The sequence below is a fragment of the Diorhabda sublineata genome, chromosome 4 (assembly GCF_026230105.1).
Source record: "Diorhabda sublineata isolate icDioSubl1.1 chromosome 4, icDioSubl1.1, whole genome shotgun sequence".
In the NCBI taxonomy this organism is placed as follows: Eukaryota; Metazoa; Arthropoda; class Insecta; order Coleoptera; family Chrysomelidae; genus Diorhabda; species Diorhabda sublineata.
The window spans coordinates 18,756,620-18,781,325 of NC_079477.1; the positions used below are offsets into that span (position 1 = coordinate 18,756,620).

Consider the following 24,706-nt stretch of genomic DNA (forward strand, 5'->3'; position numbering starts at 1 on the left):
AGCATTCCGTTTAAAATAACGAAGTTTGGGTCCACTTCCGGTATAACCGGAAGTTTCAGAATACTGAAATTATTTTAGCTGAAACGAGAATTTCTCAAGAAAATGAATATTTATATCGTGTAGAGGTAGTTTTTGATAATTTACTCTATATGGAAATAATAGCTTTGTTAGAAAGCAAATAACTTTTCTTTTTCAATAATGAAATCAAGCAGGCAACTGGCAAAAAAAATTACCCAAAACAACTCCCTTCCACTAGGAGTCACATGATATTGTCAACTAAGCCACCTGTTCATTTTGTATAACCGGAAGTTTCAGAAAACTGAAATTATTTTATAAATATATATATATATATATATATATATATATCGATTCAGCTCGTCGTGAAGGACCCTGTACAAGCTGCTGTGATAGTCAATGTTTACTTTTCCTTGTTAGATAAGTTGTTGCATTTATGCTGCTCAGTTATATATTCTTAACTCAGTATTTAAAGTATTTATTTGTACTAGTGTCCTAACGACCCTGTTCAAGTGTTTTCTCTCAATGAACATCAATTACGGTTACCATCTTTGATAAGGTTTCATCAGCTACGTTTTACCGCTCTTAAAAACGGCGTTTTGGGATCTCTTGGAGCATATTCCTTTAAATATCATACCAAAGGTGCGGCTGCAGTTAGATGGTACACCTACACATTTTCGATTTGCTGTGAGGAATTAACTAAATAGTAAATTTCTAAAAAGTTGAATAGGGAAGGGAGGTCCATTCAGTAGGCCTCTCAGATTCCCAGATCTGACATTAAGGAATTTATTTTCAAGGGGTGACGTAAAAAATTCGATTCAACGTGTTTTCTGTTAGTTAACCTCACATTTCAAGAAATATATAAACTATCATTTGAGAGTAGGGTTACACTCTATATTACACGGTGATCAATCCGAGTAACTTGATGAAACATAACTAAAGAAGGAATATATTATTTCTGGTAAGGTGTTTATAACTTCAGAACCATTAAAGATAGGTATATGCATAGGGAAGCATTATGCACTATGATAGAAAGGAAAGACTCCTATTTATAGCATTTAAATTATATTTTCTGTTCTATTTGAAGTAATAAAGAAATCGATTTTGAATCTGGCCAAAGAGACAATATGTGAACATTCTATTATGAAATAATGGAACAACAAATATGATTGATAGTTAAAGGTATCCTAAATCACCCTTGCAAACTTCACTTGTCTAAACTAAATGGATTCATCAGGATTAAACTAACTTTGTACAATTTTGTCCTAAGTATGTAATTATTCATTTGTTTACAATTTTTATTTTCTCTTTTAATGTAGTAATTTGATAGAAGTATTATTGATTTAATATCTATACTTTATCAATAATAATGGAAAAAAATATCTATAATTATGAGCTAAAACTCAAAGATAAGTCAGCGTAGTTTTTCACTCAGATAATAAATTTACCAATCAAATTTTTTTAGATGATGCTGGTCCTAATGTTATCGCCATGGGAACTCCAGGCGATAAATCAGGCAGCATCAAAGAGGTAGTGAAAACAGAACCTGAGGAGACTACACACCGACTGTCAGATCCCCAACAACAGGAAATATTTTTTTCTCCACAAGCACCGCCCCTACAAGTTTTGCCAGTACCATCAGTTTTATCCTCGCCTGAACAAACCACTTCTATTGACATGGGTGTCATCGAAAGGATACCATATTTTAGAAGTCTGGTCAGTCCACCTACACATTTGACTGCCAAGCCAGATGCCTTTCGACAGGTTCAGTTAGAACAATCCACTATAGGTAATTATAAGAAACATGTAGAGAAGACTAACTTATATTGATATTCTGTTAACTCAAGAATTAACATTGATAATTGGTAAATAATGTTGAATATACTATTGTAATTAAAAATTAATAACATACGTATGGCTCAGGACCTTCCTCAAAGTAAATAGTGATGTGCACCAAATTTACCTGTGTTCTCATTAATAACATTCCCAAGTTTTTAATCAAAGTAAGGGGGTGATCTGAAAGAAAACGAACAATGTAAAAAAATTGCCAAGTTTTATGGATAAAATTAAAATCTGAGGAAATCTAATCATTTTGTAAGTCTCTGAATAGCCAAACAATTTACGATATGTGTCGGCGTGTTAAGACATGTATTTCGATTGAAAGAAAGTCACGATCGAGCAAAAAACAAAAAAAGTAACAAATAAGGAGAGAGAAGCTTTAGTTAAAGCGACCAACGGAAAACTGGGAGTCAGTTTGTGAAAATTGAGCAGAAATTTCAAAATCGATAAGAAATATGTAAGCAACATTCTAAAGGAACAGAATGTAGTTTAAAAATCAAAAATCGGCGTCCTAATAATGTAATCAGCAAAAAATAGAATAAAAACAAAACTTAGAATTCTCAGTAACAATGAGCTTTCGCCCACTAAAGGTTCTGAAATTATTATCGATAGCAAATCATATTTACTTTTGACAGGAGTGAAACGGCGAATAGTAAGTTTTATTATTGTCAGAAATGCGAGGATGTAAATTCAGAAGTGTATTTCAAAAGATATAAAAAGTTCTCAAGTCGTAAGTGTGGGTATGGTTGGCGATATCTTCTCGTAGTGGCTCTTCAGCATACATTGGTCCTTGTGGAAATTCTATAACCTCCTAACTATATGAAAAAGAGTGTGTTAGATATAGATTCATTCATAAAGAATAAAATAATGATTAAAAAAAAACAAAAAACCCGCCTGCATGGATAACTACAATTAAAAATCAACTGAAAAGACTGAAACAAGATGAAAATTCAATGATAAGGTATTTTAAAAAAATAATGATTAGGTACTTAAAACCAGAAACATAAATTGAAACAGTACCAAACCAATGTACCTGCATATTGTACACTTAGAAATATCAGCACGGTAGTTTTTTCACTTTTTTCCAACATTATAAACAGAATTACATTCGGAGGCATACACAAAGAGATAATAATTTATCATAGCATTCAATTTCATGCCTCCGACTGCAATTCTGTTTATAATGTTGCAAAAAAGTGAAAAAACTACCGTGCTGATATTTGTAGTGTACAATATGCAGGTACATTGGTTTGGTACTGTTTCAATTTATGTTTCTGGTTTTAAGTACCTAATCATTATTTTTTTTAAATACCTTATCATTGAATTTTCATCTTGTTCCAGTCTTTTCAGTTGATTTTTAATTGTAGTTATCCATGCAGGCGGGTTTTTTTGTTTTTTTTTTAATTATTATTTTATTTATGTCTTTTTAGTTAAGATTACGTAACCGGATAAATTCCTTGAATGAGTTTATGTCATGTGGTTGATTAAGCAATTTGTTAGGGTCAAGAGAACTAATAGCAAGTCCGGAGAGAGTCTTCACTCTGCTCAAAGCAACGTAAGCTTGACCTTTTGCAAATGTTTCTACTTAAATCTACAACTGCTTGATCTAAAGTTGTGCCCTGTAATTTATGCACCGTCACTGCCCAGCATAAAATTAAGGGAAGCATTCGTCGCTCGATCTTGCCTATACCACGTAAAGCATCAAATTCTGTAGCACAAGGCTCTATCCGGACTCCAATACCAGGTCGGTTTCCTGTTATATTTGGTTCATCGAACTCCACAAATACTGCTTGTGGCAGTTCTCCCGGCTCCAACTGCTCTCTGCGTAGTGCTGGCCAATCTATTCGTCGGATAACACCCATAGCCCCGTTAACCAGCCCATGATTAACATTGATGTTCCGTCTTAGCATGGCTCGAGAGCCTACACCTAATTTGAGTTGGTTTGGTATACCACCTGTTTTATTGGGATCTTCAGGTAAATATTCCTCTCGTGGTTTTTGACCATATGTTTTAGGATCCAATGAGATGTCTACAGCACTAACGGTGTATACTTTTGTGAGCTTTTCTAACGTTTCTGTCATAGTCACGTTATATGCATCAACCAGTCTAGTTGTTGGGAAAATTCTGACAGCTTCTCTATCGTCAAATGGCCCTATTAACGGTACTCTGCGGTTTTCTATGATAGATAACTGTTGCATTTTAAGTTCTCCAACGTGAAAACTGTTTAATATGTCCACAATAGTTGTATCTCCAGCTTGCCTCATATTTTGGGGCAACTCACAATAATGAAGATATTTAAATCGCACAAGAAAATTATAATTATAGTAACAACGTAGGTCCATCCTCGTAGTAAATATATTAGTCTTAGATAACAAGAAGTCACAACGATACTGAGTTTTAAAAACTTAGTGGCGCCAGCTATCCGAATTGTTTGTTGTTGGGCGCTGATTGATGCTTCATAATAAGTAATAAGCAGAAGACATAACGATACCGCGTTTTAAAAACTTAGTGGCGCCATCTATCCGAATTGTTTGTTGCGCGCTGACCGATTCTTCATAATAAATCATATTAAGAAAACACAACGATACCGCGTTTTAAAAACCTAGTGGTGCCATCTATCCGCACAGGTCTGAATTATTTTAATTAGCTATTTTTATCGTTCCATTTAATATTAAAACTGCAAGTTATATACATATTTACAATCAGTGTTTAAAATCCTTCATTTTGATACCCAACTCGATATGCTTGGTAGTACAAAAAATTTTTTACCTCACAACATGGCGTCCAAAATTCGCCATTTTGGTTTTTTTTTAAATGTCTCCTATCTAAGAACACTTGGGCTAATGAAACGAATCTAATGATACCTCAAATGTGAAAATCCGTTTAGCGGTTCTGGAGATACAAGGTAATAAAGAATATTACATACATACAAGATACGCGTTAAAAACATAACCCTTCCTGGCAGTCGGGTAAAAAGCATCCTAAAGGAAATTTTATGTTTTGGCCACATATGGCAACTGCTGATTATGCCATGCTGAATATTCCGTTTATTGAGAAGTACCTAATATGTCTCCATTGAGGCTAATTGAATTTTTTAGGCGAAATTTGAAACTATACACAAAATACACATGAATAATTAAAAAAGATAATTTTGTGCAAACTCCAGCAAGCGCCAGATTCAGTATTTCATAATTAATTGAAACATTTAGAAACAAAAATAAGGAAAGCGAGCCGATTGGGTTTCATAGAGTAAAGTGCAAATAATTAAAATAAAACAGTTTGTAAGGATTTTGTCCCCACACCGTTAATATTATACCTAAAATGAGAATTTTTCTATTAAAGATTCTTCGCTAGAAAAGACAAATATGATACAAAATTATATACTCAATCAAAGCTCAAATCAGAAACAGCTGTATCTTTAAACTACAAATCTGTGTCAATATGAAAGGAATTTAAGTTTACTGTAATTGCGCTTACTGTAAAATCTACATATTTGGACTACTAGCTATTTTGATCTCGTTCAAACACACTTTACATTACAACATTAACACTATTGGATATATGTTAAACAGTGAAAAATTGTTAGATCAATTGTAATGTTAAAGTTCAAAGTGGAATGGTAGCTCATAAATTTTAAATTTAATGTCATTCTAAATAAATTCCATGCTTCAGCATACCTATCTCTGCAGTACATTCATTAACACCTAATGTTGTAAAACTTCTGGTAGACTCATTATATACAAAACTATATTCATCATTATATTTTTTGTTGTTGTAATGAACTGTTAACCTTTCCAAATTTGTCTTGAATATTAACATGTTTAAACTAGATGTACTTTACTTGTTTTAGAACATTATTATGGACAAACCAAACACTATCCAGATTACCAGCAGCCTTCTACAAGTTATCCATTACCATCAAAACCAAAAACATTCCTTATTGCTTCAGATCAACCAGGACCATCTGGCTTACAAACACCTAAAACAAAATTGGCAGCTTCGGTAGGTCCAGGAAGATTGAAAAGAGCAAAAAAGGTAGCTCAAGAACAACAAGGAACACCTCAAACACGAAAAACATACCAATGTAACTACTCATATTGTAAGAAGACATTTACTAGTTCAGAGAAACTGGAAAGACATGAACAAACTCATTTAGGTAATTGAAGTATATTTTAATAAAAAGAAATAATGGAAAATTGTATTATGCGGGGCATTTTAATTTTGAATAATTGAAAGTTTCTGTAATTGACTATCTACGCTTGGTAAATCAATCTAATTTAGAAGATCTATTTTTCCAAAATTCCATAAGGTTATTACTCAAAATCATTTATTTTTAAATCTCAGTACTTCTAAAAAATATGAACAAATAATCAAATTGTAGAGTATCATCCCAATATTGTATCTTTTTCAGTGCAGAAAGAAAATTTTTTTATAATATTAAAATTACCATCTACACTAAATACTAGTTGAAAATTCTGCAAGTACCGAGTGGGCAACTGAGAATGGCCATTGAGCATATTTCAGGAATAGATTATATTACTGCTTCAGGGAAAAACATTATAACAAAAATAGCCCCGAGAAAAACGTGGAAATTATTTCCAAAATATTAGGTCTCATTACTAGAATTTGTTCAAATTTATCCAATTAATTGACAGTTTCGATACGAGAATCGAATTCTTCAACAAAGTTGGCGCATTTTTTATTTTACAAGGCTTAATATATTTCTTCAAATAAGAAGTGTTATGAAAAATACGTGTAAGTCCAGTTCTTCTTAGCCGCTTATTATAAACTTTATGTTGTTTAAAGGAGCTTTTGTTCGGCAATACAAAATATATAAATTCTAAGAAATTTTAATAGCAACGTGAATGCTAGAGGGCGTTGTTTCATATATTTTAGATATTGGGATTTCTCTTGCCAAATTTAAATAAAAGCATAAGAGTTTAAGTAGGGCGAAAACCACATATCAAACGTCTATTAGGCTGATTCACCCAAATGGAAATTAAAAACTTATTCTGGATGGAAAGTTCTTAGGTTGGCCTGCCTGCAGTAATTTAAACTGTTCTCTTAATAACTTAGATAACTTACTTCAATGTTCAAAAACATTTTTTATATTGTTTCAATCATATCATCTATTGTCGGCCTCACAAATAAAAACTAAACAAACTAGGTTTGGAGATCTGGGTGACCAAATATATAAACTTCCATGTCCCATCCACCTATCAGGGTATGTTCTATCTAAAAAGTGCCTAATATATATGGAATAATTCGTCAGGCAACTAACATGTTGTAATAACCTGTCATAACGAATAGCTGAGGGTATATCTTCTAAAAGAAGTGGCAGTTTCTTAAAAAGTCTAAATATATATAAGATATCTTGGGACATAAAAAAGAAATCGACATGCAACTTTCGCTATTCTAATGCTAATTTAGTTTACTTTTAAAATAAATTTAAATAAAGTGCAACATTTACAAAATTTAAAAAAAAAATTGGTTTTTCTATTCTATAGTTCCAAATACGCCCTCTAGTAGTGGACGTGAAATTCTGAAAATAATTTCACGTGTTTCTCGGGCCCACTTTTGTTTTTTCCTTGAAACTGTAATCTAATTCATTCTGAACATACTTGACTCACTCATTTGTCTCAAACATAGGGCTGTACTTTTATGAAATGCTCTACTAATATCACACACTCTTATCAACATTACTTCATACTATGAAAATTCATTGTAATTGATGGACTACTGACTAACTTTGAGCCAGATCTGCTTATTGTGTGAAACTACGTGAAAGCAAAAATATAAGCTGAAGCTTAATAAAGTAAACAATTTATGGTTTTTCTGGGTAATTTTACAGAGTACCAAAATAAGCCCAAAATAGGCGTTTCCAATCTAGGTTAATAAAAAATAGATATGACAATTTTGTTAAAAATCAGCCTTCCTGGAATTATTTTGCTAAACAATTGATTTTTCTAAGATAATTTGGTCAATAATTGGTTTATACAATAATTTACTATGAAATAGGTATATAAAATTCATTTTTGGAAAATTAGCTGCTCCTGATTAAATTCAAACAAAAATTGGCTTTTCTGAGATAATTTGATTAAAAATGGGTTTTTTCAAGCTAGTTGAATTTAGTAAAACAATCACGATTCTAAATTTCATTTGGACAACAATAGTATTTCTCAAGCTTGATCTAACCAAACAATAGTTTTATGAGTTTAATTAAGTCAAAAATTACCTTATCGAAGTTTTATTTGTAACCTATCGTCTTAGGCCAAATTAGTTGCATATCTGGAAAATCGACATATCCAGTATATTACCACGTGAATTCTTGTATTTGGTATACTAAAACTGTTCTCAAAATTCACATATTATTGGATAATCACAAGATTTAAAGTCAAAACTCACAAGAATCGTTTTTTTTTACATTTTTTATCAATATTGTAGAAAATTAATTTCTCTACAACTTTTGTATTCAACATTTTGTCATACCTTAAACAGTTTTCGAGATAGAAAGCGGAGAGCACGCCGTCAGAGAATCATGTGAGGTTAACTGATAGTTCCAATTCGATATTAGGTAAAGATACAGATTTACTTGTGATTCTAATTGGACATACATTATCTCATGAATATGAAATTTTCTTTAAGAAAGTTGGAAAAACAAATGTAAAAACTGAAATAAACTTCACCAAAAGTTTTGATACATATCCCCGTGTTTCTGCATGCATTAAGTGGCTGTAACACAACTTCTGCGCTCTTTAAAAAAGATAAAATAACGTTTTTAAGAACATTGGAAAAACTGCCTAATTTGGATGAACTTCCTGCAACATTTGAAGAAGAAAACTGTCCGGTTCAGAGATTATGTGAGAGTGGAATGCAATCTTTATTAACAGTTCATAACTCCAAAATCTGTAGATAGTATCGATCATCTCCGTTATGCATTATACGTCAAGTCGAATAAACTTGTGCAATTATCAAATTTTTCGCCAACGAATAGAGCAGCTCTCCAACATTTCAATCGCGTTTATTATCAAATTCAAACTCGAATAGGGCATGATTTAGAACCCAAGGGATGGAATTTGACAATGCGTAACGAATTTCTGAAACCCATCCTGACTATTTTACCCCCTGCTCCATATGAATCACTGAATATAATATTCTGTAACTGCAAGAGTGACTGTGGCTCAAGATGTGGATGCAGGAAAGTGCTCTTTAGCTAGCGACCAGTCTAACGGACAAACTTGTCTCAATAGTGTACCTTGTCAGACCGATATTAATGGTGACCTAGAAATTATGAATAATTTGGAAATAAATTTCGTTGTGATGGTGATTAAGAGGACTTTAAATTCTGCAGCAGCGGGTCGATAACGACGGTGATCATTAAGAAGAGAATTGAAATTAGAAGTTGTTCTCGAAATTTTTATTAATTTAGACAATAATAAATCTATAAAATGACCTTTTAATTAAAACATTGATCAAAAATTTGTTTCTTTTCTTTTTCTTCATTTAAATAGAATGTCTTTAGTATAAATTACATTAGAATGAATATATAATTTATGTATTTTCCTCAACAATTTTTTAATTACATGATCAGGTAAGTGTTATTAAGTAAATTGACACTCAATTAAAAATAGAAAAAAAAATGAATTCAATGAAAAAGTTAATAAAAAATGAGGATTATATATTTAGCAATCTCTATCTCGAAAACAGTTCAAGATGTGAAGAAATGTTGAATACAAAAAATGTAGAGAATTTAATTCTCTACAATAATGATCAAATACAAAACTCAAAGAAAACGAAATATTTGTGAATAATATAAAAAATCGTATTTTGTTATCTCTGACCCCTTTAAGTATTGTTCGAAATTTGACTTTGTTAAGTTCAATTTGGTCAAAAATTGGGCTTCTTTTCTTATGTTTTTTAAAAAAACTATACTCTGGCTATTCTCGGTTCAATTTGATAGAAATTAATCGTTTCAAACTTTCAATTTGTTAAAAATCGAAAAATAGGCTATTTAAACTTAACCTATTAGTGCCCGAAACTTTTTTTGAAAATGTTTTATAATTGATATTATTTTAAAATGGCCTTAAATAAATAAATAATAATCACCCAAGCAACTAAAGTTGCTTCTGATCACTTTCACATCAATTTCTACCCAGCAATTCAGGATTTAAATTAAGATAATGACTTCAAATATTAATGAAAAAAGTTATTACAACATTATTAATCTACAGGCTGAGTTATGAAAGTTTCTAACTAATATATTTCTCAAAATGCTTCTCTAAATATCAATAGTTTATATTATATGATTGATGGTACCCAAAAAAACATTCTGGATAAAGTTTATTTTATATTCCCAATTAAATTAACTCACCGATCCTAACCATGCTCATCTCCCTTTATAGGCTAGATGTGGTTAATGAGGATAATTCTGAAGAATGTATAGAACAAATTCCCTCGAGAATTGCAAAATGTCTATGTTCCAATCCCAAATGTGGATATGAATTTATAACTCTGTTGGAAAGAAAATAACTTTTCTTTTCCCACAATGAAATCAATCAGGTAACTTACAAAAAAAAGAGTTACCCAAAACAAGTCCCTTTTACTATGAGTCACATGATATTGACAACTAAAACACTGAACATTTTTTATTCCTAGAAAATTCTATCATTCAACTTTAGTTGCAGTTGGTCATTAATGGGTTAATATGCCTAATAAATACCATTACTATCATAACCAAGTTATTGCTAATAAAAGTATTGATTCAAATTGTTCAAAACTTTATTTGGAACATGAATTTTTTTGATATATAAAACTTGTTATTATTTATTTGGTATTTAATATATACATATTACATATATAATACAGATTCAATGATGTACAAGAATTAATAAGAAATTTCATGATGTATCCAACATTTCATATGGTAGGATGCAATATATTAGTCTCCTAGAAAATGTGCTATACCTTCCAAATATTACATTGTGTTTTATTGTTATTAAGTTTTGTCTATTTTAGTATTTAAGAAATTTTAGCTTAATAATTATATGGTGTTTCAACAAGAGTGCACGATTCGAATTCGCATTCATTACAGGAAAGCGAAATTGGAGTTCTTGGATGGGATGAATTTGATCAACTTATATTTTCAACAGGAAGTTACCTACCACATAGAGCACGATACAATCGCTTGATTGGAGCAAGGATTTCCAGATCGAATCCTATGTCAACTGACCTCCAAAATCATGTGATTTCCAGATTTTGGATTTTTTTTGAAATCTCAGATCTACATTAATAAATTAAGTCGAAAGTTGAGATCCAATGAATTATTGGTGAGATAGAATATCGTTGTCAAAATTTTATAAAAAAGTCTGTGTTCAGAGCTGCGGGGCAGATGCCGGATATTTTATTCTATACATAATCGGTACATGTCTACTTTACAATACAATAAAAATATCATCTCAGGCTAAAAAAAAATGCGTTTTATTTTCAAATTAAATCGTACACTCTTATCGTGACACCTTGTACATTATATGTGCCTATTTTGATTTTACGTTCCATTTTAATAAATAATGTGTTTCTCTATAGAAAAGATTTTTTTACATTTCGGTCTTACTTTGCATATAATCATGATAAATTAATAGATCATTAATATCAAAATTCAATCATAGAAGATGTTCTTCATTGTCAAACTATCCATCTATAAAGTCCTAAATTGAAGAACAAAACAGATCTTGAGCATCAAAATGTAAAACACTTTTCCTCACCATATCTTTCTACATATGCTTATATGTACATACGGTATACAGTTAATTGGAATAAATTTCTTAATCAATAAATGTGAACGTGCTGGAAAAATCGCTTGGACACGTCGATTTGTATTTTTAAATGCACATTTTTTCACAAAAAAATTAGACAGAGTATGTCACGTGACAGTAGCCAATACAACATATTCTGCTTTTAACTTTACACACTTACTCCAGTGAGTGTAATACCAGTGAGTGTAATAAAGTTCCGTGATGGTAGAATACTGTTTTCTACAACAAATGCCTTCGTTTCTTTTAAGTTCGCCATCAAAATGTTCATATTTAATTTTTTCTGAATAATTCCACATGTGGAATGAAAAACCAGTACTTCTGCTTCTGGCGTATAATGGTGTACCTAAGCTTCTTCTACTGTGACACATCATCGGAAAAAATCACTTGCATTACGTTAAAAGATATCCAAACATTCGATTTAATTTGTTATTACAAGCCTGCGTTTTATTAGCATCAAACAATCGCGGCCCTCACCTGGTAGATAAAACTTTATCACATTTACAATAAATTACGGTCGTGAAAGGTCATCATCATCCGTGTACATACGGCCACTTTTAAAAGCTATCCAATCATTCCATGAGACGAGACACTTTCAGCAAAATATTAACGTATATTTTCACGTTCCTATAATTGTCTAAATGTAAAAAATAATTTTTAATTGACAATTTGTTTTTTCTCCATATTTAACCAATAATAAAAATAATACTCATATCGAGAGTTATGTAAATTTTAATACATTACATCAGAAACATGGTGGAAACCAACAATATAACTAACTCAGTAAATGTACAATCAACCTCTGAAAAGTCGCACTTCCCTTGTATTATTGAAGTAAATATTATTTTGTTATTAATATAATTATCGATATATTAATTCATATATCAGGGTTGTTGAAGGAAATATTTTAATAATACTCGGATCTATAAAAAACACGTTATTAGTTAAAATATACCTGAAATCAAACCAACAAAATGAATATAAAAGGTTCTAAGAAATAAGGAAATAAAGTATAAAAAAATGCCGATTTAAAATGTTTATTAAATAATCATACAAAAAGAAAGTTTTAATATTCGAAGTATAGCCCATCGTATTCGATGATTTTAACCCAACGTTCGACAAGCTCTTTGAGACCTTGATAACGTATTCTTTGGACTTACCTGAATAAATAGAAATCTGACGGTGCAAGATCCGGACCAAATGCCAGATGTAGTAACGTTTAGCATTGGCTTGTTGTAAAAGAACCCGCTTTCTGTTAACTAAATCTGGATCTTTTTCTGATAAAACTTCATACATTTGCATCAGCTGCTCACTATATACCTCGGCATTGATAGATCGACTATCTGGAATGTACACTAAACATTCATAACTCCACCAGACACACAACAAGAAATTCCGCTCGAATCCACCTCTTTGCGACGGGTTCTGGTAATTGTCCTTTGTCTAATCACCGATTTTCCATTTTCGGGTTGCTTAGATAAATCCATTTTTCATCTCAAGTAACCTGATATTATTATTATATCTTTCAAAGGTTCAAGGGAGTCCGATAATTGGCGAGTACTGGTATTAGATGGGTTTTTGTACTGCTTTTCTTGTAATCTCAATATATATTTATCGGACTACTTAATATTTATTATAATAACTCTCTGCGCCGTTAATAAATAAGGAGAGAATGATTAAAAGAAAAAAGAGCAATTGTACTCTGCACAGAATTAGAGACTAGTTTTAACAAGTTTAAATTGAGTCGTAGGACTTTACACATAAAGACACCGATATTACTTATGAGATACCCTCTATATCTTAACTTTCTAATGTATTATCGAGGATAGTTTTAATAATAATTTTAAATACTCAATTTGGTGGTTAAACTTGAATCCTATATAAATGAATGAGTAAGAAGTTTTGTATATCGAAAAGGCTTATCTAATCCAGAATTTATTTAATCATCTATCTGGTATTTTTAACGAATTCTCATCTTGAGCAAATTTTATTACCATTTCATATAGACCCTCAAATATATGCTCTAGATAGAGGCGAAGTTTCTCAAAATGTTTTTATTATCCTGTCGAACAGTTCTTTGAAAATGAATTTATAATTCCAATTTTTCTAATGTATTGAGATGATAACATCTTGAAACTTTTATCTGAAATTACAAATATTGTAAGAAGCTGCATAATTTGTGTTCAACAGCTATTGATAGCAGATCAACTCGTGATTTGAGAAGAAAAGAGAAAAAAGTATCGTTTGCTTTCTTAGCATTCGAAATAAGAAAAACATCGCTCAAACTGAAGCTTAGCTAGATAAATACTTGAGTTTACTCAGCTTCGATGTGGACATATAAACACGGTAGATGCCGAACAGTGATATAGCTGTATCCGAAACAATTAGATAAATTCACAATATTGTCAACGCTGATCGTAAATTGAAAATGCAAGAAATTTTGTAAATCATAGAAATTTCACATGGCTCAGTGGTTTCATGAAGAAAATTATCATGGAAATAATTAAATGAATTCAATAAAATAAATTATAAATTTTTATAATTGAGACTATCCTAAAAACTATACTTTATTCATATGGATTGGGACAGGTGAAAACATAAAAACCTTTTCTCTTATAATTACTCCCAATATATGAACTCCACAATCTAAACTGTTCGGCAGATTTTTGATAGAATAGAATCAACCTCTAAATCGTTTTATCTATCTGCCCAATTAATCAATTTGAGAAAAAAGTTAATTCTTATTTCAAGTCGTACTATCAACTGTAAAAATTAATTACATAATACTGGACCATCTTGAATATATACTTTTTTTCAAATAAAATTAAATATTAAAAATAGTTGTGTCAGGAAGAAACAATATTGTTTGTGTTTTCGACTTCTATTTTCCTGTAAAAAAAAATAATAGAGCTATCACAAAAACAATTTATTACTAAAGAAACAGTAACTATGGTTGAAGCAATCTAAGTTTGCTTTACTCATCAACCAGTCCTAATTTTATATTTTGGAAAGGCTTCTCAGAATGAAAATTAGAATTATGGCTTGGTAGTTATATTGCATTTTTTTTTCAAGTGCTATTATTACGATAATTCTGGGAATATTCTCCCAACTTGTAAACAGTACTACCAATACTTATAGCTTTATAATACAATACTTTTTAAAAATTATTTATAATATGGAGTATAACTATTATTAAAAATTCTCACCATTAATTCTTACTATTATTTCATCATTTATTTTCTAATGTTTCTTGGTCTCGTTCTTTACCATTACAGTATTTTTCTTTATGATATTATGGACGTTTTATAAGTGAATTATTAGATTTAATTTTTGATTTATTTTCCAATTAGTTTGGTTGAGGTGATAAATATGTAATTTTTTTTCTATTAAAATCTGATTTTGTTTTTATAGAAAGAAAATCAGTTATGTTTTCCTCATGTCAATAACTAGAATGCTTTGGAAGAAACTTAAGAATTAATAGTTAGATTAGTTGTGTGGCTATCTATATAATCACAGATAATTTGATTTATTTTGATTACAATTATTTTATCTACAATAAAAATTTCACTTGGGATATAATCAATTGTCTCAAAAGTAAGGAATTTACACATTTTTGATAAGTATGCCATGATAATTATTTCTGATAGTTTTTATTAGTTACCTTTAACTGCATCCGCAATATATAAATACTGAACTATCATATAAAAGTATTTTGTTTCTGGATAAAAATTTCTTTGTTCTTGTGTGTAATTTGATAGTAGATCTTCTAAGTTGGAATTTTTGGTGGTATTTATACCGAACACACTGTTTACACTACTACTACTACACCAACCACAATTACACTGTTTGACGCGCGTTTCGATAACCAAGTTAGATAACTTGGTTTAGTGGTAGTGTAAACAGTGTGTTCAGTATAGTAGATCTTGCATAGACAGTCTCCATTTAAATCCAGCATGAATTATCACTTTTCATATGTGAATCTCTTCTCAAATACCAAAACTTTTAGAATTAAAATTATGACTATGAATATGTGGAGCACAGTGTAAAAAGTTGATGATGTACTACGATGTAGCTTTATTAAAACACATAATTTATTTACTGTCGAATTTTTTTAGGTTCATCGCCGTTTAAATGCGAAAACTGCAAAAAGACCTTCACCTCAAAGTTCAAATTGGTTAGACATGCTCTTATTCATTCTGATCGTAAACCATTTAGTTGTACAGTGTGTGACCGAACGTTTCACCGCAAGGATCACCTTAAAAACCATATCAAAGTTCATAGTCCACAGAAGATCATTCACGTTTGTGAAGCCTGTAAAAAACAGTACACTTCCTTGCTCAGTTACAGGTAGTATTTATTACTTTTAATCTCAATAATTATTATTCAATGAGCTCTGAAAAATTCTGATGTTAAACAAATTATAAAACTTTTTAAGTTGATTAGCTACGGTAGCGGTATTTAGCGAGACCTGCGTTTAGCTTGGCTTCCTTTCTCCCAGTTCCCGTCCCCGCGTGTTGACTACAACTTTCATTCTTGTCTTGGTAGCCGTGAAGAATGAAGCTTCCATTTGATTTTTACTTCAGATACGAATTACGCACTGTGATTCGATTTTTGCAAAAAATGTTCGACCGGTGGACATTCACGCAACTGTGTGAGGTGTAAGCTCAAAAATGGAATGTGTCTCCATCAGGACAACGCGCGCTCACACACCGCCCGTGTCACCACTGATCTCATCAATAGATTTGGATGGAATACTCTTCCACATCCCCCTTATAGCCCAGACTTGGCCACCAATGATTACCCTGAATTAAACTTGGGCGTAACGCATTTTCCAACCAACGAAGAGCTGAAAGAAGAGGTTTTAGCTATCTTCGCGGAGACAGACTTCTGCGACTCAGGCCTAAAGAAGATGTTAAATCGTATGCCAAAATGCATTGATTTTAACGGCGATTATGTCGAAAATTGAGGGAAATCTAACCTTTCCAAATATGTATCATCCAATGCCAATAAACATGTTTTTATTGTGGAAATTTATTGGGAACCTTATTTTATGGCTCGTGTATATTTCACAACATGTTTTTAATGTCACTTTCGAAAATTCACATAAATCACTGATAGATAAATTTCGAGAAAATTGTACGATAAAACAATTTGAGAAACTGAGAAATAGATGCGTAAATATTATCCTGAAAGAGCTCCGTTTCATGGAATGGTCTGTAAAAAAAGGAGATAAACAAGAACTGGCCAATTACAGGGTGATTAATCGGATGGATACAACAATGAAACTAAATTAACTCGGACTACAATACAAGAAAACGAGCACGAAGGATTCAGATCAAGAAGATCCTGCGTAGATGCTTACGACAACTGGTTGAGGAATGCATAGAATATAACAAACCAGCTCTCCTTGGCTTCATTGATCTCACAAAAGCGTTTGACCGTATTAAGTCGAAAATGAAATTCAAGTACCTTGGAATGGAGTCGTAGAAGACGAGGGAAGAGAACAAGTAGCCAGAATAAATGAGGTTACGGAATGTCTTCAGAACGTAGTATGGCGAAACGTATACCTAAGATAAGAAACGAATTTACCAAGCAAGAATCAGACCTGTAATGACCAATACATCAGAAAAAAAGGTCAGAGACATGAAAAACAAAACAACTCTTTGAAGACCACAGAAATGAAATTCTTGGGCGGATCTCAAGAAAAACACTACTACAAAGGGAAAGAAGCGAAAACATCAGACATTAATAGCTGGGTATCATAGCCTAAGAAACAATGGAACCAACTTATATGGCGAATGACAGACGATAGACTGGTGAAAATAAGAAGGGATGAATCACGAAGTAGAGTTCGAACACAATTGAGGTGAAGTGACAATATAGAGCCAGGATAAGGAAAGAAATCGAAGAAGGCATTAGCTCTATTATGAAAGGAAGAAGAAGTACAATTTTGATAAGGCGTCAATTGTATACCTAAGACGTTTGCTATTTTTACTACTTCAGCTTTGAACTTGCGCGAATTACAAATAATTACAAATGTAAAAGTGCCAAAGAAAATAATATCTGAAATGTTGAGAATATCAAGATTTGTTGAGATGGTGAAAAAATGTGGAGAGTGAAAGATTTAAATAATATAAAAAAAATACTCGTTCCACCACTTCTATACTCTCTGGTCCTCTGGTACTTCCGGTATTGAATGTTGTCGTAGGAGAAAAATATATCAGTACAATCAATATCTGCAGGACGCAGAGAAGTTTCGTGAAGCAGCAAAAAGATAATATTAAGAAGCATTCCCTCTGATATTAAAAAGAGACAAAGAGCACATCATTAATTGCAAGAATATATACACTAGACACTAATAAATTTAAATAGTGAATAAAATTTGCACATCCACTTATGAGGATTGTTCTTTTAACCTCCGATCGCACAGTATGTGGCCAGGAATACATCAGGTGAATGGTGTACGCAGTAGGCGACTGCGCATTTTTCCCGTTCAAACGCTCTGACGCTGGCAATTCCACCAGGTCATTTCCTGTTGAGTTGCAGTCACATTATCGCTATTGATTCTCCCCTTCAACAGCCGTACGATTATTGCAACTGTTTTTTGGAACCAAAAAGGTGTGTTGCGTGTGGGGTTCATGCAGCTTGGAACAACAATTAATATAGATTCCGTCCCCATAGCGCTTGTGTAACACTTCAACAATTTCAATTAGACATTTCCGAACACCCATCATACAATCCCGAAATAGCACTGAGTGATTTCATCTTTTTCCTGAACCAAAGCAGTGTTTTGGAGGGCGGCGTTTATAAACTGACGTGGTGTTCATGGAAACTGTCACACAATATTGCAAAGCTTGTTCACAGATTGATGTAATAAATTCCTTAATCGTTAAGATGATTAAGTTGAGAAATGAAGTGTAATGTACCTTCCTTTTGGTAATAAAATATTTTTGTATATTCACTCATCTTTTCTTTACATCCCATTTGAGGTTGGAAAAAAACAACCCTCGTATGTCTGCAATAGTAGATGAAGCTATTGTGAAATGATATATGTGTGCGGTTGTTTTTTACTCCTGTGCCCATTCATGTCTGCATTGATAGATATATGTTTATATTGTTTATTAAAATGAATTACTTTAATAAAAACGTGAATGTTTATTATTCATTAGATTTTAACTAACCCTCTACCTTTTTTCTTTTGGACCTTAATTTTGTACTAAATTGTAAATACTATAGAAATAATTTTTTTACAAATTGGGAAAATGTTATCCAGGACCTCCCAATAAACTATAAATAAATTTTAACAGAACATCCTTGTATATTAGGTTTGTTCCAGCAGACTGTCTTTAACTATTTGATCTTGCACGATATGGAACTTCCGTTCCAACGGTATCAAGTTCAAATAATGAACGAAAAGTTTCACGTTCCAGCCACAGAATGAACTTGTTCAGTAATAGTTCGAGCCGAGCAAAAATGTTTTGAATAAATTCGCGCATATCAACACATATTTAAGGTCGTGTAATCAGGTTGTAAAATATTTTTAAGATCGACTATTTGATCGGTAGTGGAGACGAAAGATTCACTAAATGTGAAACTACGAGAATGTATTGATATCTAGTTAGCCTAGACCAATTCCATGCATAAACAAAATATTGCGTTACCATAGCAACGAACAATAACTTATTAGAAGTGTCAATGTGAAGATTGACGTCAAAAAAGTAAACCCGAGTTAGGCAATAAATTAAAAGAAAAAAGATATACACCGAAATTGTGAAAATCGAAAAATTGGAGTATCGAGCCATCATCAAGTACCTGTATTTAAAAGGGTTAAGAGGTAAGAAGATTTACGCAGATACCCTTCGTGATCAATGTCCTTCGTATGCGACCGTGAAAAATTGGACTGCAAGCTTCAAAAGAGGTAAATTTTCCATTGAAGATGATGACCGATCGGGAAGGCCAGTTTCTGTGTCAGTCTCCGAAAATATCGATGCAATTCATCACATGATTTTATCAGACCGTCGAATTGGGCTAAAACGGATATCTGAAACACTGAATATTTCATACGAACGCGTTCATCATATAGTTGACGTCAATTTGGACATGAGAAAAATTGCTGCAAAATGGATCCCCAAATGTTTGAATGTTGACCAAAAGTGTGCAAGGATAGAAGCAACGCGTTCGATCTGTGCTCGATTTGAAACCGATGTAGACTTCTTAAACCGAATTGTTACTATGGATGAGACTTGGGTACATTTCTACGATCCAGAAACAAAGCAACAATCGATTGAATGGCGACACTCTGGTTCTCCAAGACCTAAGAAGTTTCATGTCCAAAAATCTGCTGGAAAAGTTCTTGCTTTAGTTTTTTGGGATTGCTAAGGAGTAATCATGATTGATAAGGATAAGGATAGAAGGGTAGAACAATAACTGGAGATTACTATTCGACATTACTGACCACTTGTCGGTAAAAAATTAAAGAGGAAAGACGCGGAAAGGTGTTTTGTTTTTGCAGGACAACGCCCCTTCACACAAATCTCATGTTGCCATGCAAAAAATTCGTGATTTAGGGTTTGAATGACTAGAACACCCCCCTTATTCACCATATTTGACTCAACTGAAAAAAAGTTCAAGAGGTCGTAAATTTTCTTCCAACGAGGAGGTAATAAAAGCTGTGGAGGTCTGGTTTGTAGAGTAAGCAGATACATTTTTTGAAAGGTCTAGAAACGTTGCAGGTTAGCTATAATAAATATATCCAATTAAGATGCCCTTTACCAAGCGGTTTTGCCTACCTTGTCTGCCCTAAACTAATCTAATTTTATTCTTTTGGCCTTTTTATAAATATATGTGCCCGGGACAGTTTTTTACTGTAACTACTCCAGAAATATTTGAACTGAATGTGTACGCAGTATTTTGCATGAAAGAATATATATGAAAAAGTTATATGCAAAGTTGGTGCTTGCTCGTATTAAATATTCAATAATAATCAATATTGATTATCAATAATAAACTTAATATCACCCCCTTTTTGGTTGATTTTGAAATTCTGAGTAGACAGTTTGAGGCCTTGGAATCAACTAAAAAAGGGGTGCGTGGAGTGGGCAAATTGAGACCACGGAATCGAATCATTTCTTACCAATCAATATATATGAACTAGGTTTACGGGTTGAAACGCGTTGAAATTCGGAAATTTCTTGACGGCGCAAACGATTGGCGCGTTGCAAGAAGAAATGAGGGTGGAGTAAAAATATTCCACTATTAAAAATTTATATCAGCACTATTATGAAGGCTAAAAATGTGCGGTAAATTGAAAAATCATATAAAATTATAAACTCGACATCATTGTCAGACCCATCCTCAAATTATGAGGTATCCAACGCGAAAAAATATTTTTGGAAACCAAGTATTTATGCAATATTGAATGTAGGCTAGTGGAACTAATGCTCAAGTATGCCTCAATCTTACGGTATGTCATATTTCGATCTCCAATGTTTTCTGGCACAACAGCCGATTTTAGACGACTTTTACGAAATTCCTGTAGCGAAGTGCGACCACGATTGAATTCGGAAAACCAACGAAACACCAAAAGTCCAAGCGAGTTGATCAACACACTGCTATTTAATCTAAGTCGAAAGTAATAGAAATGTTTTAAAGAAATCGTGTACATACGTCTTCCGACAGATCCGACCAATAGAAATGCATTTATGTTTTCGATTCGATGTTTTCATTGGTAAACAGTGGAGATGATGGGTCCACGTGGACTGACGGTTTGTTAGCTGTTTGCCGAATTGTATACGGGGAGTAAACATTATTTTTCATTCCTTAATTTGGTACAAGTGCCATCCGTATTTATAAAATATTGATTGTTCCTCCCATAACTATATTCTGCAATTGATATTAGAAGAACTATAACAGTTTTCTGATTTTGTTACACATATAGTTATAAGTAGCCTTTATTCAGTTTAAGAGGGTATTCAACATTCAAAATCATTATATTATAACTTTTAAGTAATATTTACATATAATATTTATTAATTATAAATTTTAGACTGCACGAATACTCACTTAAATGCATTTACATACATAAGCAATGCTCTCTTAGTGCATTTGATCTTCTATTACATCTGGCTATAAATAAATATAAAACAATAATTTTGTAGCAAAAGATTGCTACACTCACGGTTACTTTTCAACATAATCACCGAAGAGATTGAGACATTTGCCATCTGTGAACAAGCTTCTCAATACCCTTTATTCCTATTCGTTTAGTAACAATAGAGTACACAACAGACCTTGAAACTTCTGAAAATTCCTTAGACAAAACAATAATGGTGAATCTGCGGATTTCTTTAACCATTCAGTCAACTTATTGAACTAGGTCATCTGAAACGACAGATTTGCGTCTTTGGCCCCCTTCATCATGCACATCATTACGGCCATCTTTAAACTTTCGACACCATTCACGCACCACACCATCACTCACGAAGTTTTCCCTATACAAACAACTCATTCTCCGATGGATTTCTACATCACTAAGGTCTTCGGCCTGTAGAAAACGAGTCACACTTGGTGGGAGCATCAATAATGGCGGACATGTTTACGTGGCTGTAGCACAACGCCGACTGACGCCTGAATGTCAACAATGGTGGAGTGTGTAGTGCCAGAGCTTCGCAGTTGGCTATAGCTTTCCTCCTCCCGCGTAACGTCTGCACGGAGGTTGAAAACAAACAGCCCTCGTAATTTAACGTGAGAGAGGTCATCTACTGCGCCCCTAGATTACTTTATACCTATCAAAGCACCGTTACTAAAGTTTGTAACCCTCAAACATTCTTCTTTACACTAGTGAAAATATGTAAAAAAATTTCAACTTTTATACATCTGTCTGGCAAATATTAGTCTATTATGTTATTAGTCTATTAGTCTCTTAGTGTATTATGTTACTTGGTGTCGATAAATCAAGGAGGGCTACACTACATAATATTTGAATTTTTCTTGTGACTGGACTATCTTAATGTGCCATATTTATTAAAAATCACCCGCTTATTAAATGATGGAAATTTTAGTTTAACTGTAAATATGGAAAAGTAAACTATTATGAAATGATTAAAAGTATAAAGTATGTATTTTTTCAGTATAATTGATAATGTCTTCTCATACACAGATCGAAAAGTCAAGTTTTCATAAGTTGTAAATCTAATCAAAATAAATTAGATTATTTGCTTGGATGTATTGGCACAACTGTCCATTCTGTATACATCTGTTAGTACATGAAACAAACAAAATATGGCGACGTTTTCGGGATACCTATTAAAAATGACGTGCCTTTGCTACCCCACCAGGTTAGAATAGACTTGTAGTGTCAACCACTGGAAGACAAACTACCATTATAATACCAAAATTGGTTTAGTTACAGGTTAAATAGACGAGAACGGGAGGCAATGATTGTCGGCGGTCAAAAGTTCGGAGACGATCTGGTAACCTTAAACGTTCGACTCATGTCACTTATACAGAAGCAGTCTCTCACATAGCTTCTCATTTACGTTAATAGTTATCCACACGCTGCACAAATTAGTGATCAACAAAAGGTTGACGTGTTACTGGAGCCAGTACAATTCCCAGACTTTTATCATATCGAGAATGTGTGGGATATGTTTCTATATAGGATTGGACAACATACACCGAATTTCATCTCAGGGAGAACCCGACTTTCTAATAGGTGATATACATAGAAAGAAAGATCATAAATAGACAACATTGATTATTTTTCAATATATTCTCCCTTTATTTCCAAACACTTTTACAGCTCAACTCGACCTTCACCTTTGCGAACAAAATAGTCGGACGAACCGGATTCGGGGTTATATGGTGGGTACTTAATCTGTGTGAACCACATTCGTGGACAGTAGCCTCGGAAATAGAGGCAGTATGGACTGGATCATTGTCAGAGTAATATGTCGCGTTGACGGTTGTATTTGATTCATTAAAACCAATCAAAAAGATACCCACGCAGTCCTAAATTATTATAGCTATCACATTTTTGTTATTTTGTACAAGAGCAGTCCTTTCCGATGCCACTCCATGGAATCTCTTTTGGATCTCTGAACATAGTGAGTTAATGTTAACCCTTTACAATTGATTGAATCACACTTTCTTGGTCCTCGCGGAAAAGCTCTAAAAATCACTCACAACATTCTACTCCATGCTGCTTTTGCACTGTCTGGTAATTCGAGGTACACACGTCGCACTAATTTTAGTCATATATTCAAATATGTAGGATGTACGATCTTTAGAACACTTGTTTTGGAAATACCGGTCTGTCTTGCAATTTCTTTTGTTTTTAGGCGTCGGTCATTTAAAACAATTTCTTCCACTAGTCAACGTAAACATTCTGATTTTGATTTGTGTTGGTGTTGTTCTCTTTTAGTCAAATATTTTATAACATCACGAAACCCAATTTGAGACATTTTTCAAGTTCGAGCTAGGCTTGTCAAAAAATATAGATAAATCGATAAATTTTTTCGATATATCGATATTTTTGAGCGATATTTAATGTTTCGATGTGTCGATATAAAATTCCAAGTATTGAAAACGATATTTTTATGATTAAAAAAATCCTAAAAAAGGAATCCTTTTTTCAATATATATATATATATATATATATATACAGTGCTTTTCAGATAAAAGTATCCACCTTTAATAACTTTTGTAATACTGGTATTTAGAAAAAATCCAAAAACACGTCAATTTATGTTGGAAGGGGCAAGCATTATGGCTTATTTAAACTTACTGGAAACGCCACCCCCTCACCCCTAGCAGCATCCCCTTTTTTTTAAATTACTTTTCATATTTTTTATGTAAAATTTGGATACTCCTCTTTGAGCTGATTTCAAAAATGTATAATACTTGTAGGTTAAAGTGGTTAGTTTATGAGATAAACAATTTTTCTTTTAAGAGCACAAATTTTACTTATTATTTACTTTCACCTTATTTGCCTGTACTAAAATGGGTTGTACAACAGTTCAAACTCTTTAATCTTTTTAACGTTT

General features: G+C 32.5%; 1 protein-coding gene across 3 annotated transcripts in view; it reads left to right on the forward strand.

The window, feature by feature from the left end:
- LOC130442521 (zinc finger protein PLAG1-like) overlaps positions 1–24,706 on the forward strand; it is a 77,499-nt gene that overhangs the window by 27,392 nt on the left and 25,401 nt on the right. For all 3 annotated transcript variants that reach the window (XM_056776687.1, XM_056776685.1, XM_056776686.1), the window contains exons 2-4: positions 1,481–1,804; positions 5,705–6,010; positions 15,779–16,010. In XM_056776687.1, coding sequence (XP_056632665.1) covers positions 1,507–1,804; positions 5,705–6,010; positions 15,779–16,010 — 836 coding nt within the window. In that variant the 5' untranslated portion in view covers positions 1,481–1,506. The remainder of the gene's footprint in view (positions 1–1,480; positions 1,805–5,704; positions 6,011–15,778; positions 16,011–24,706) is intronic.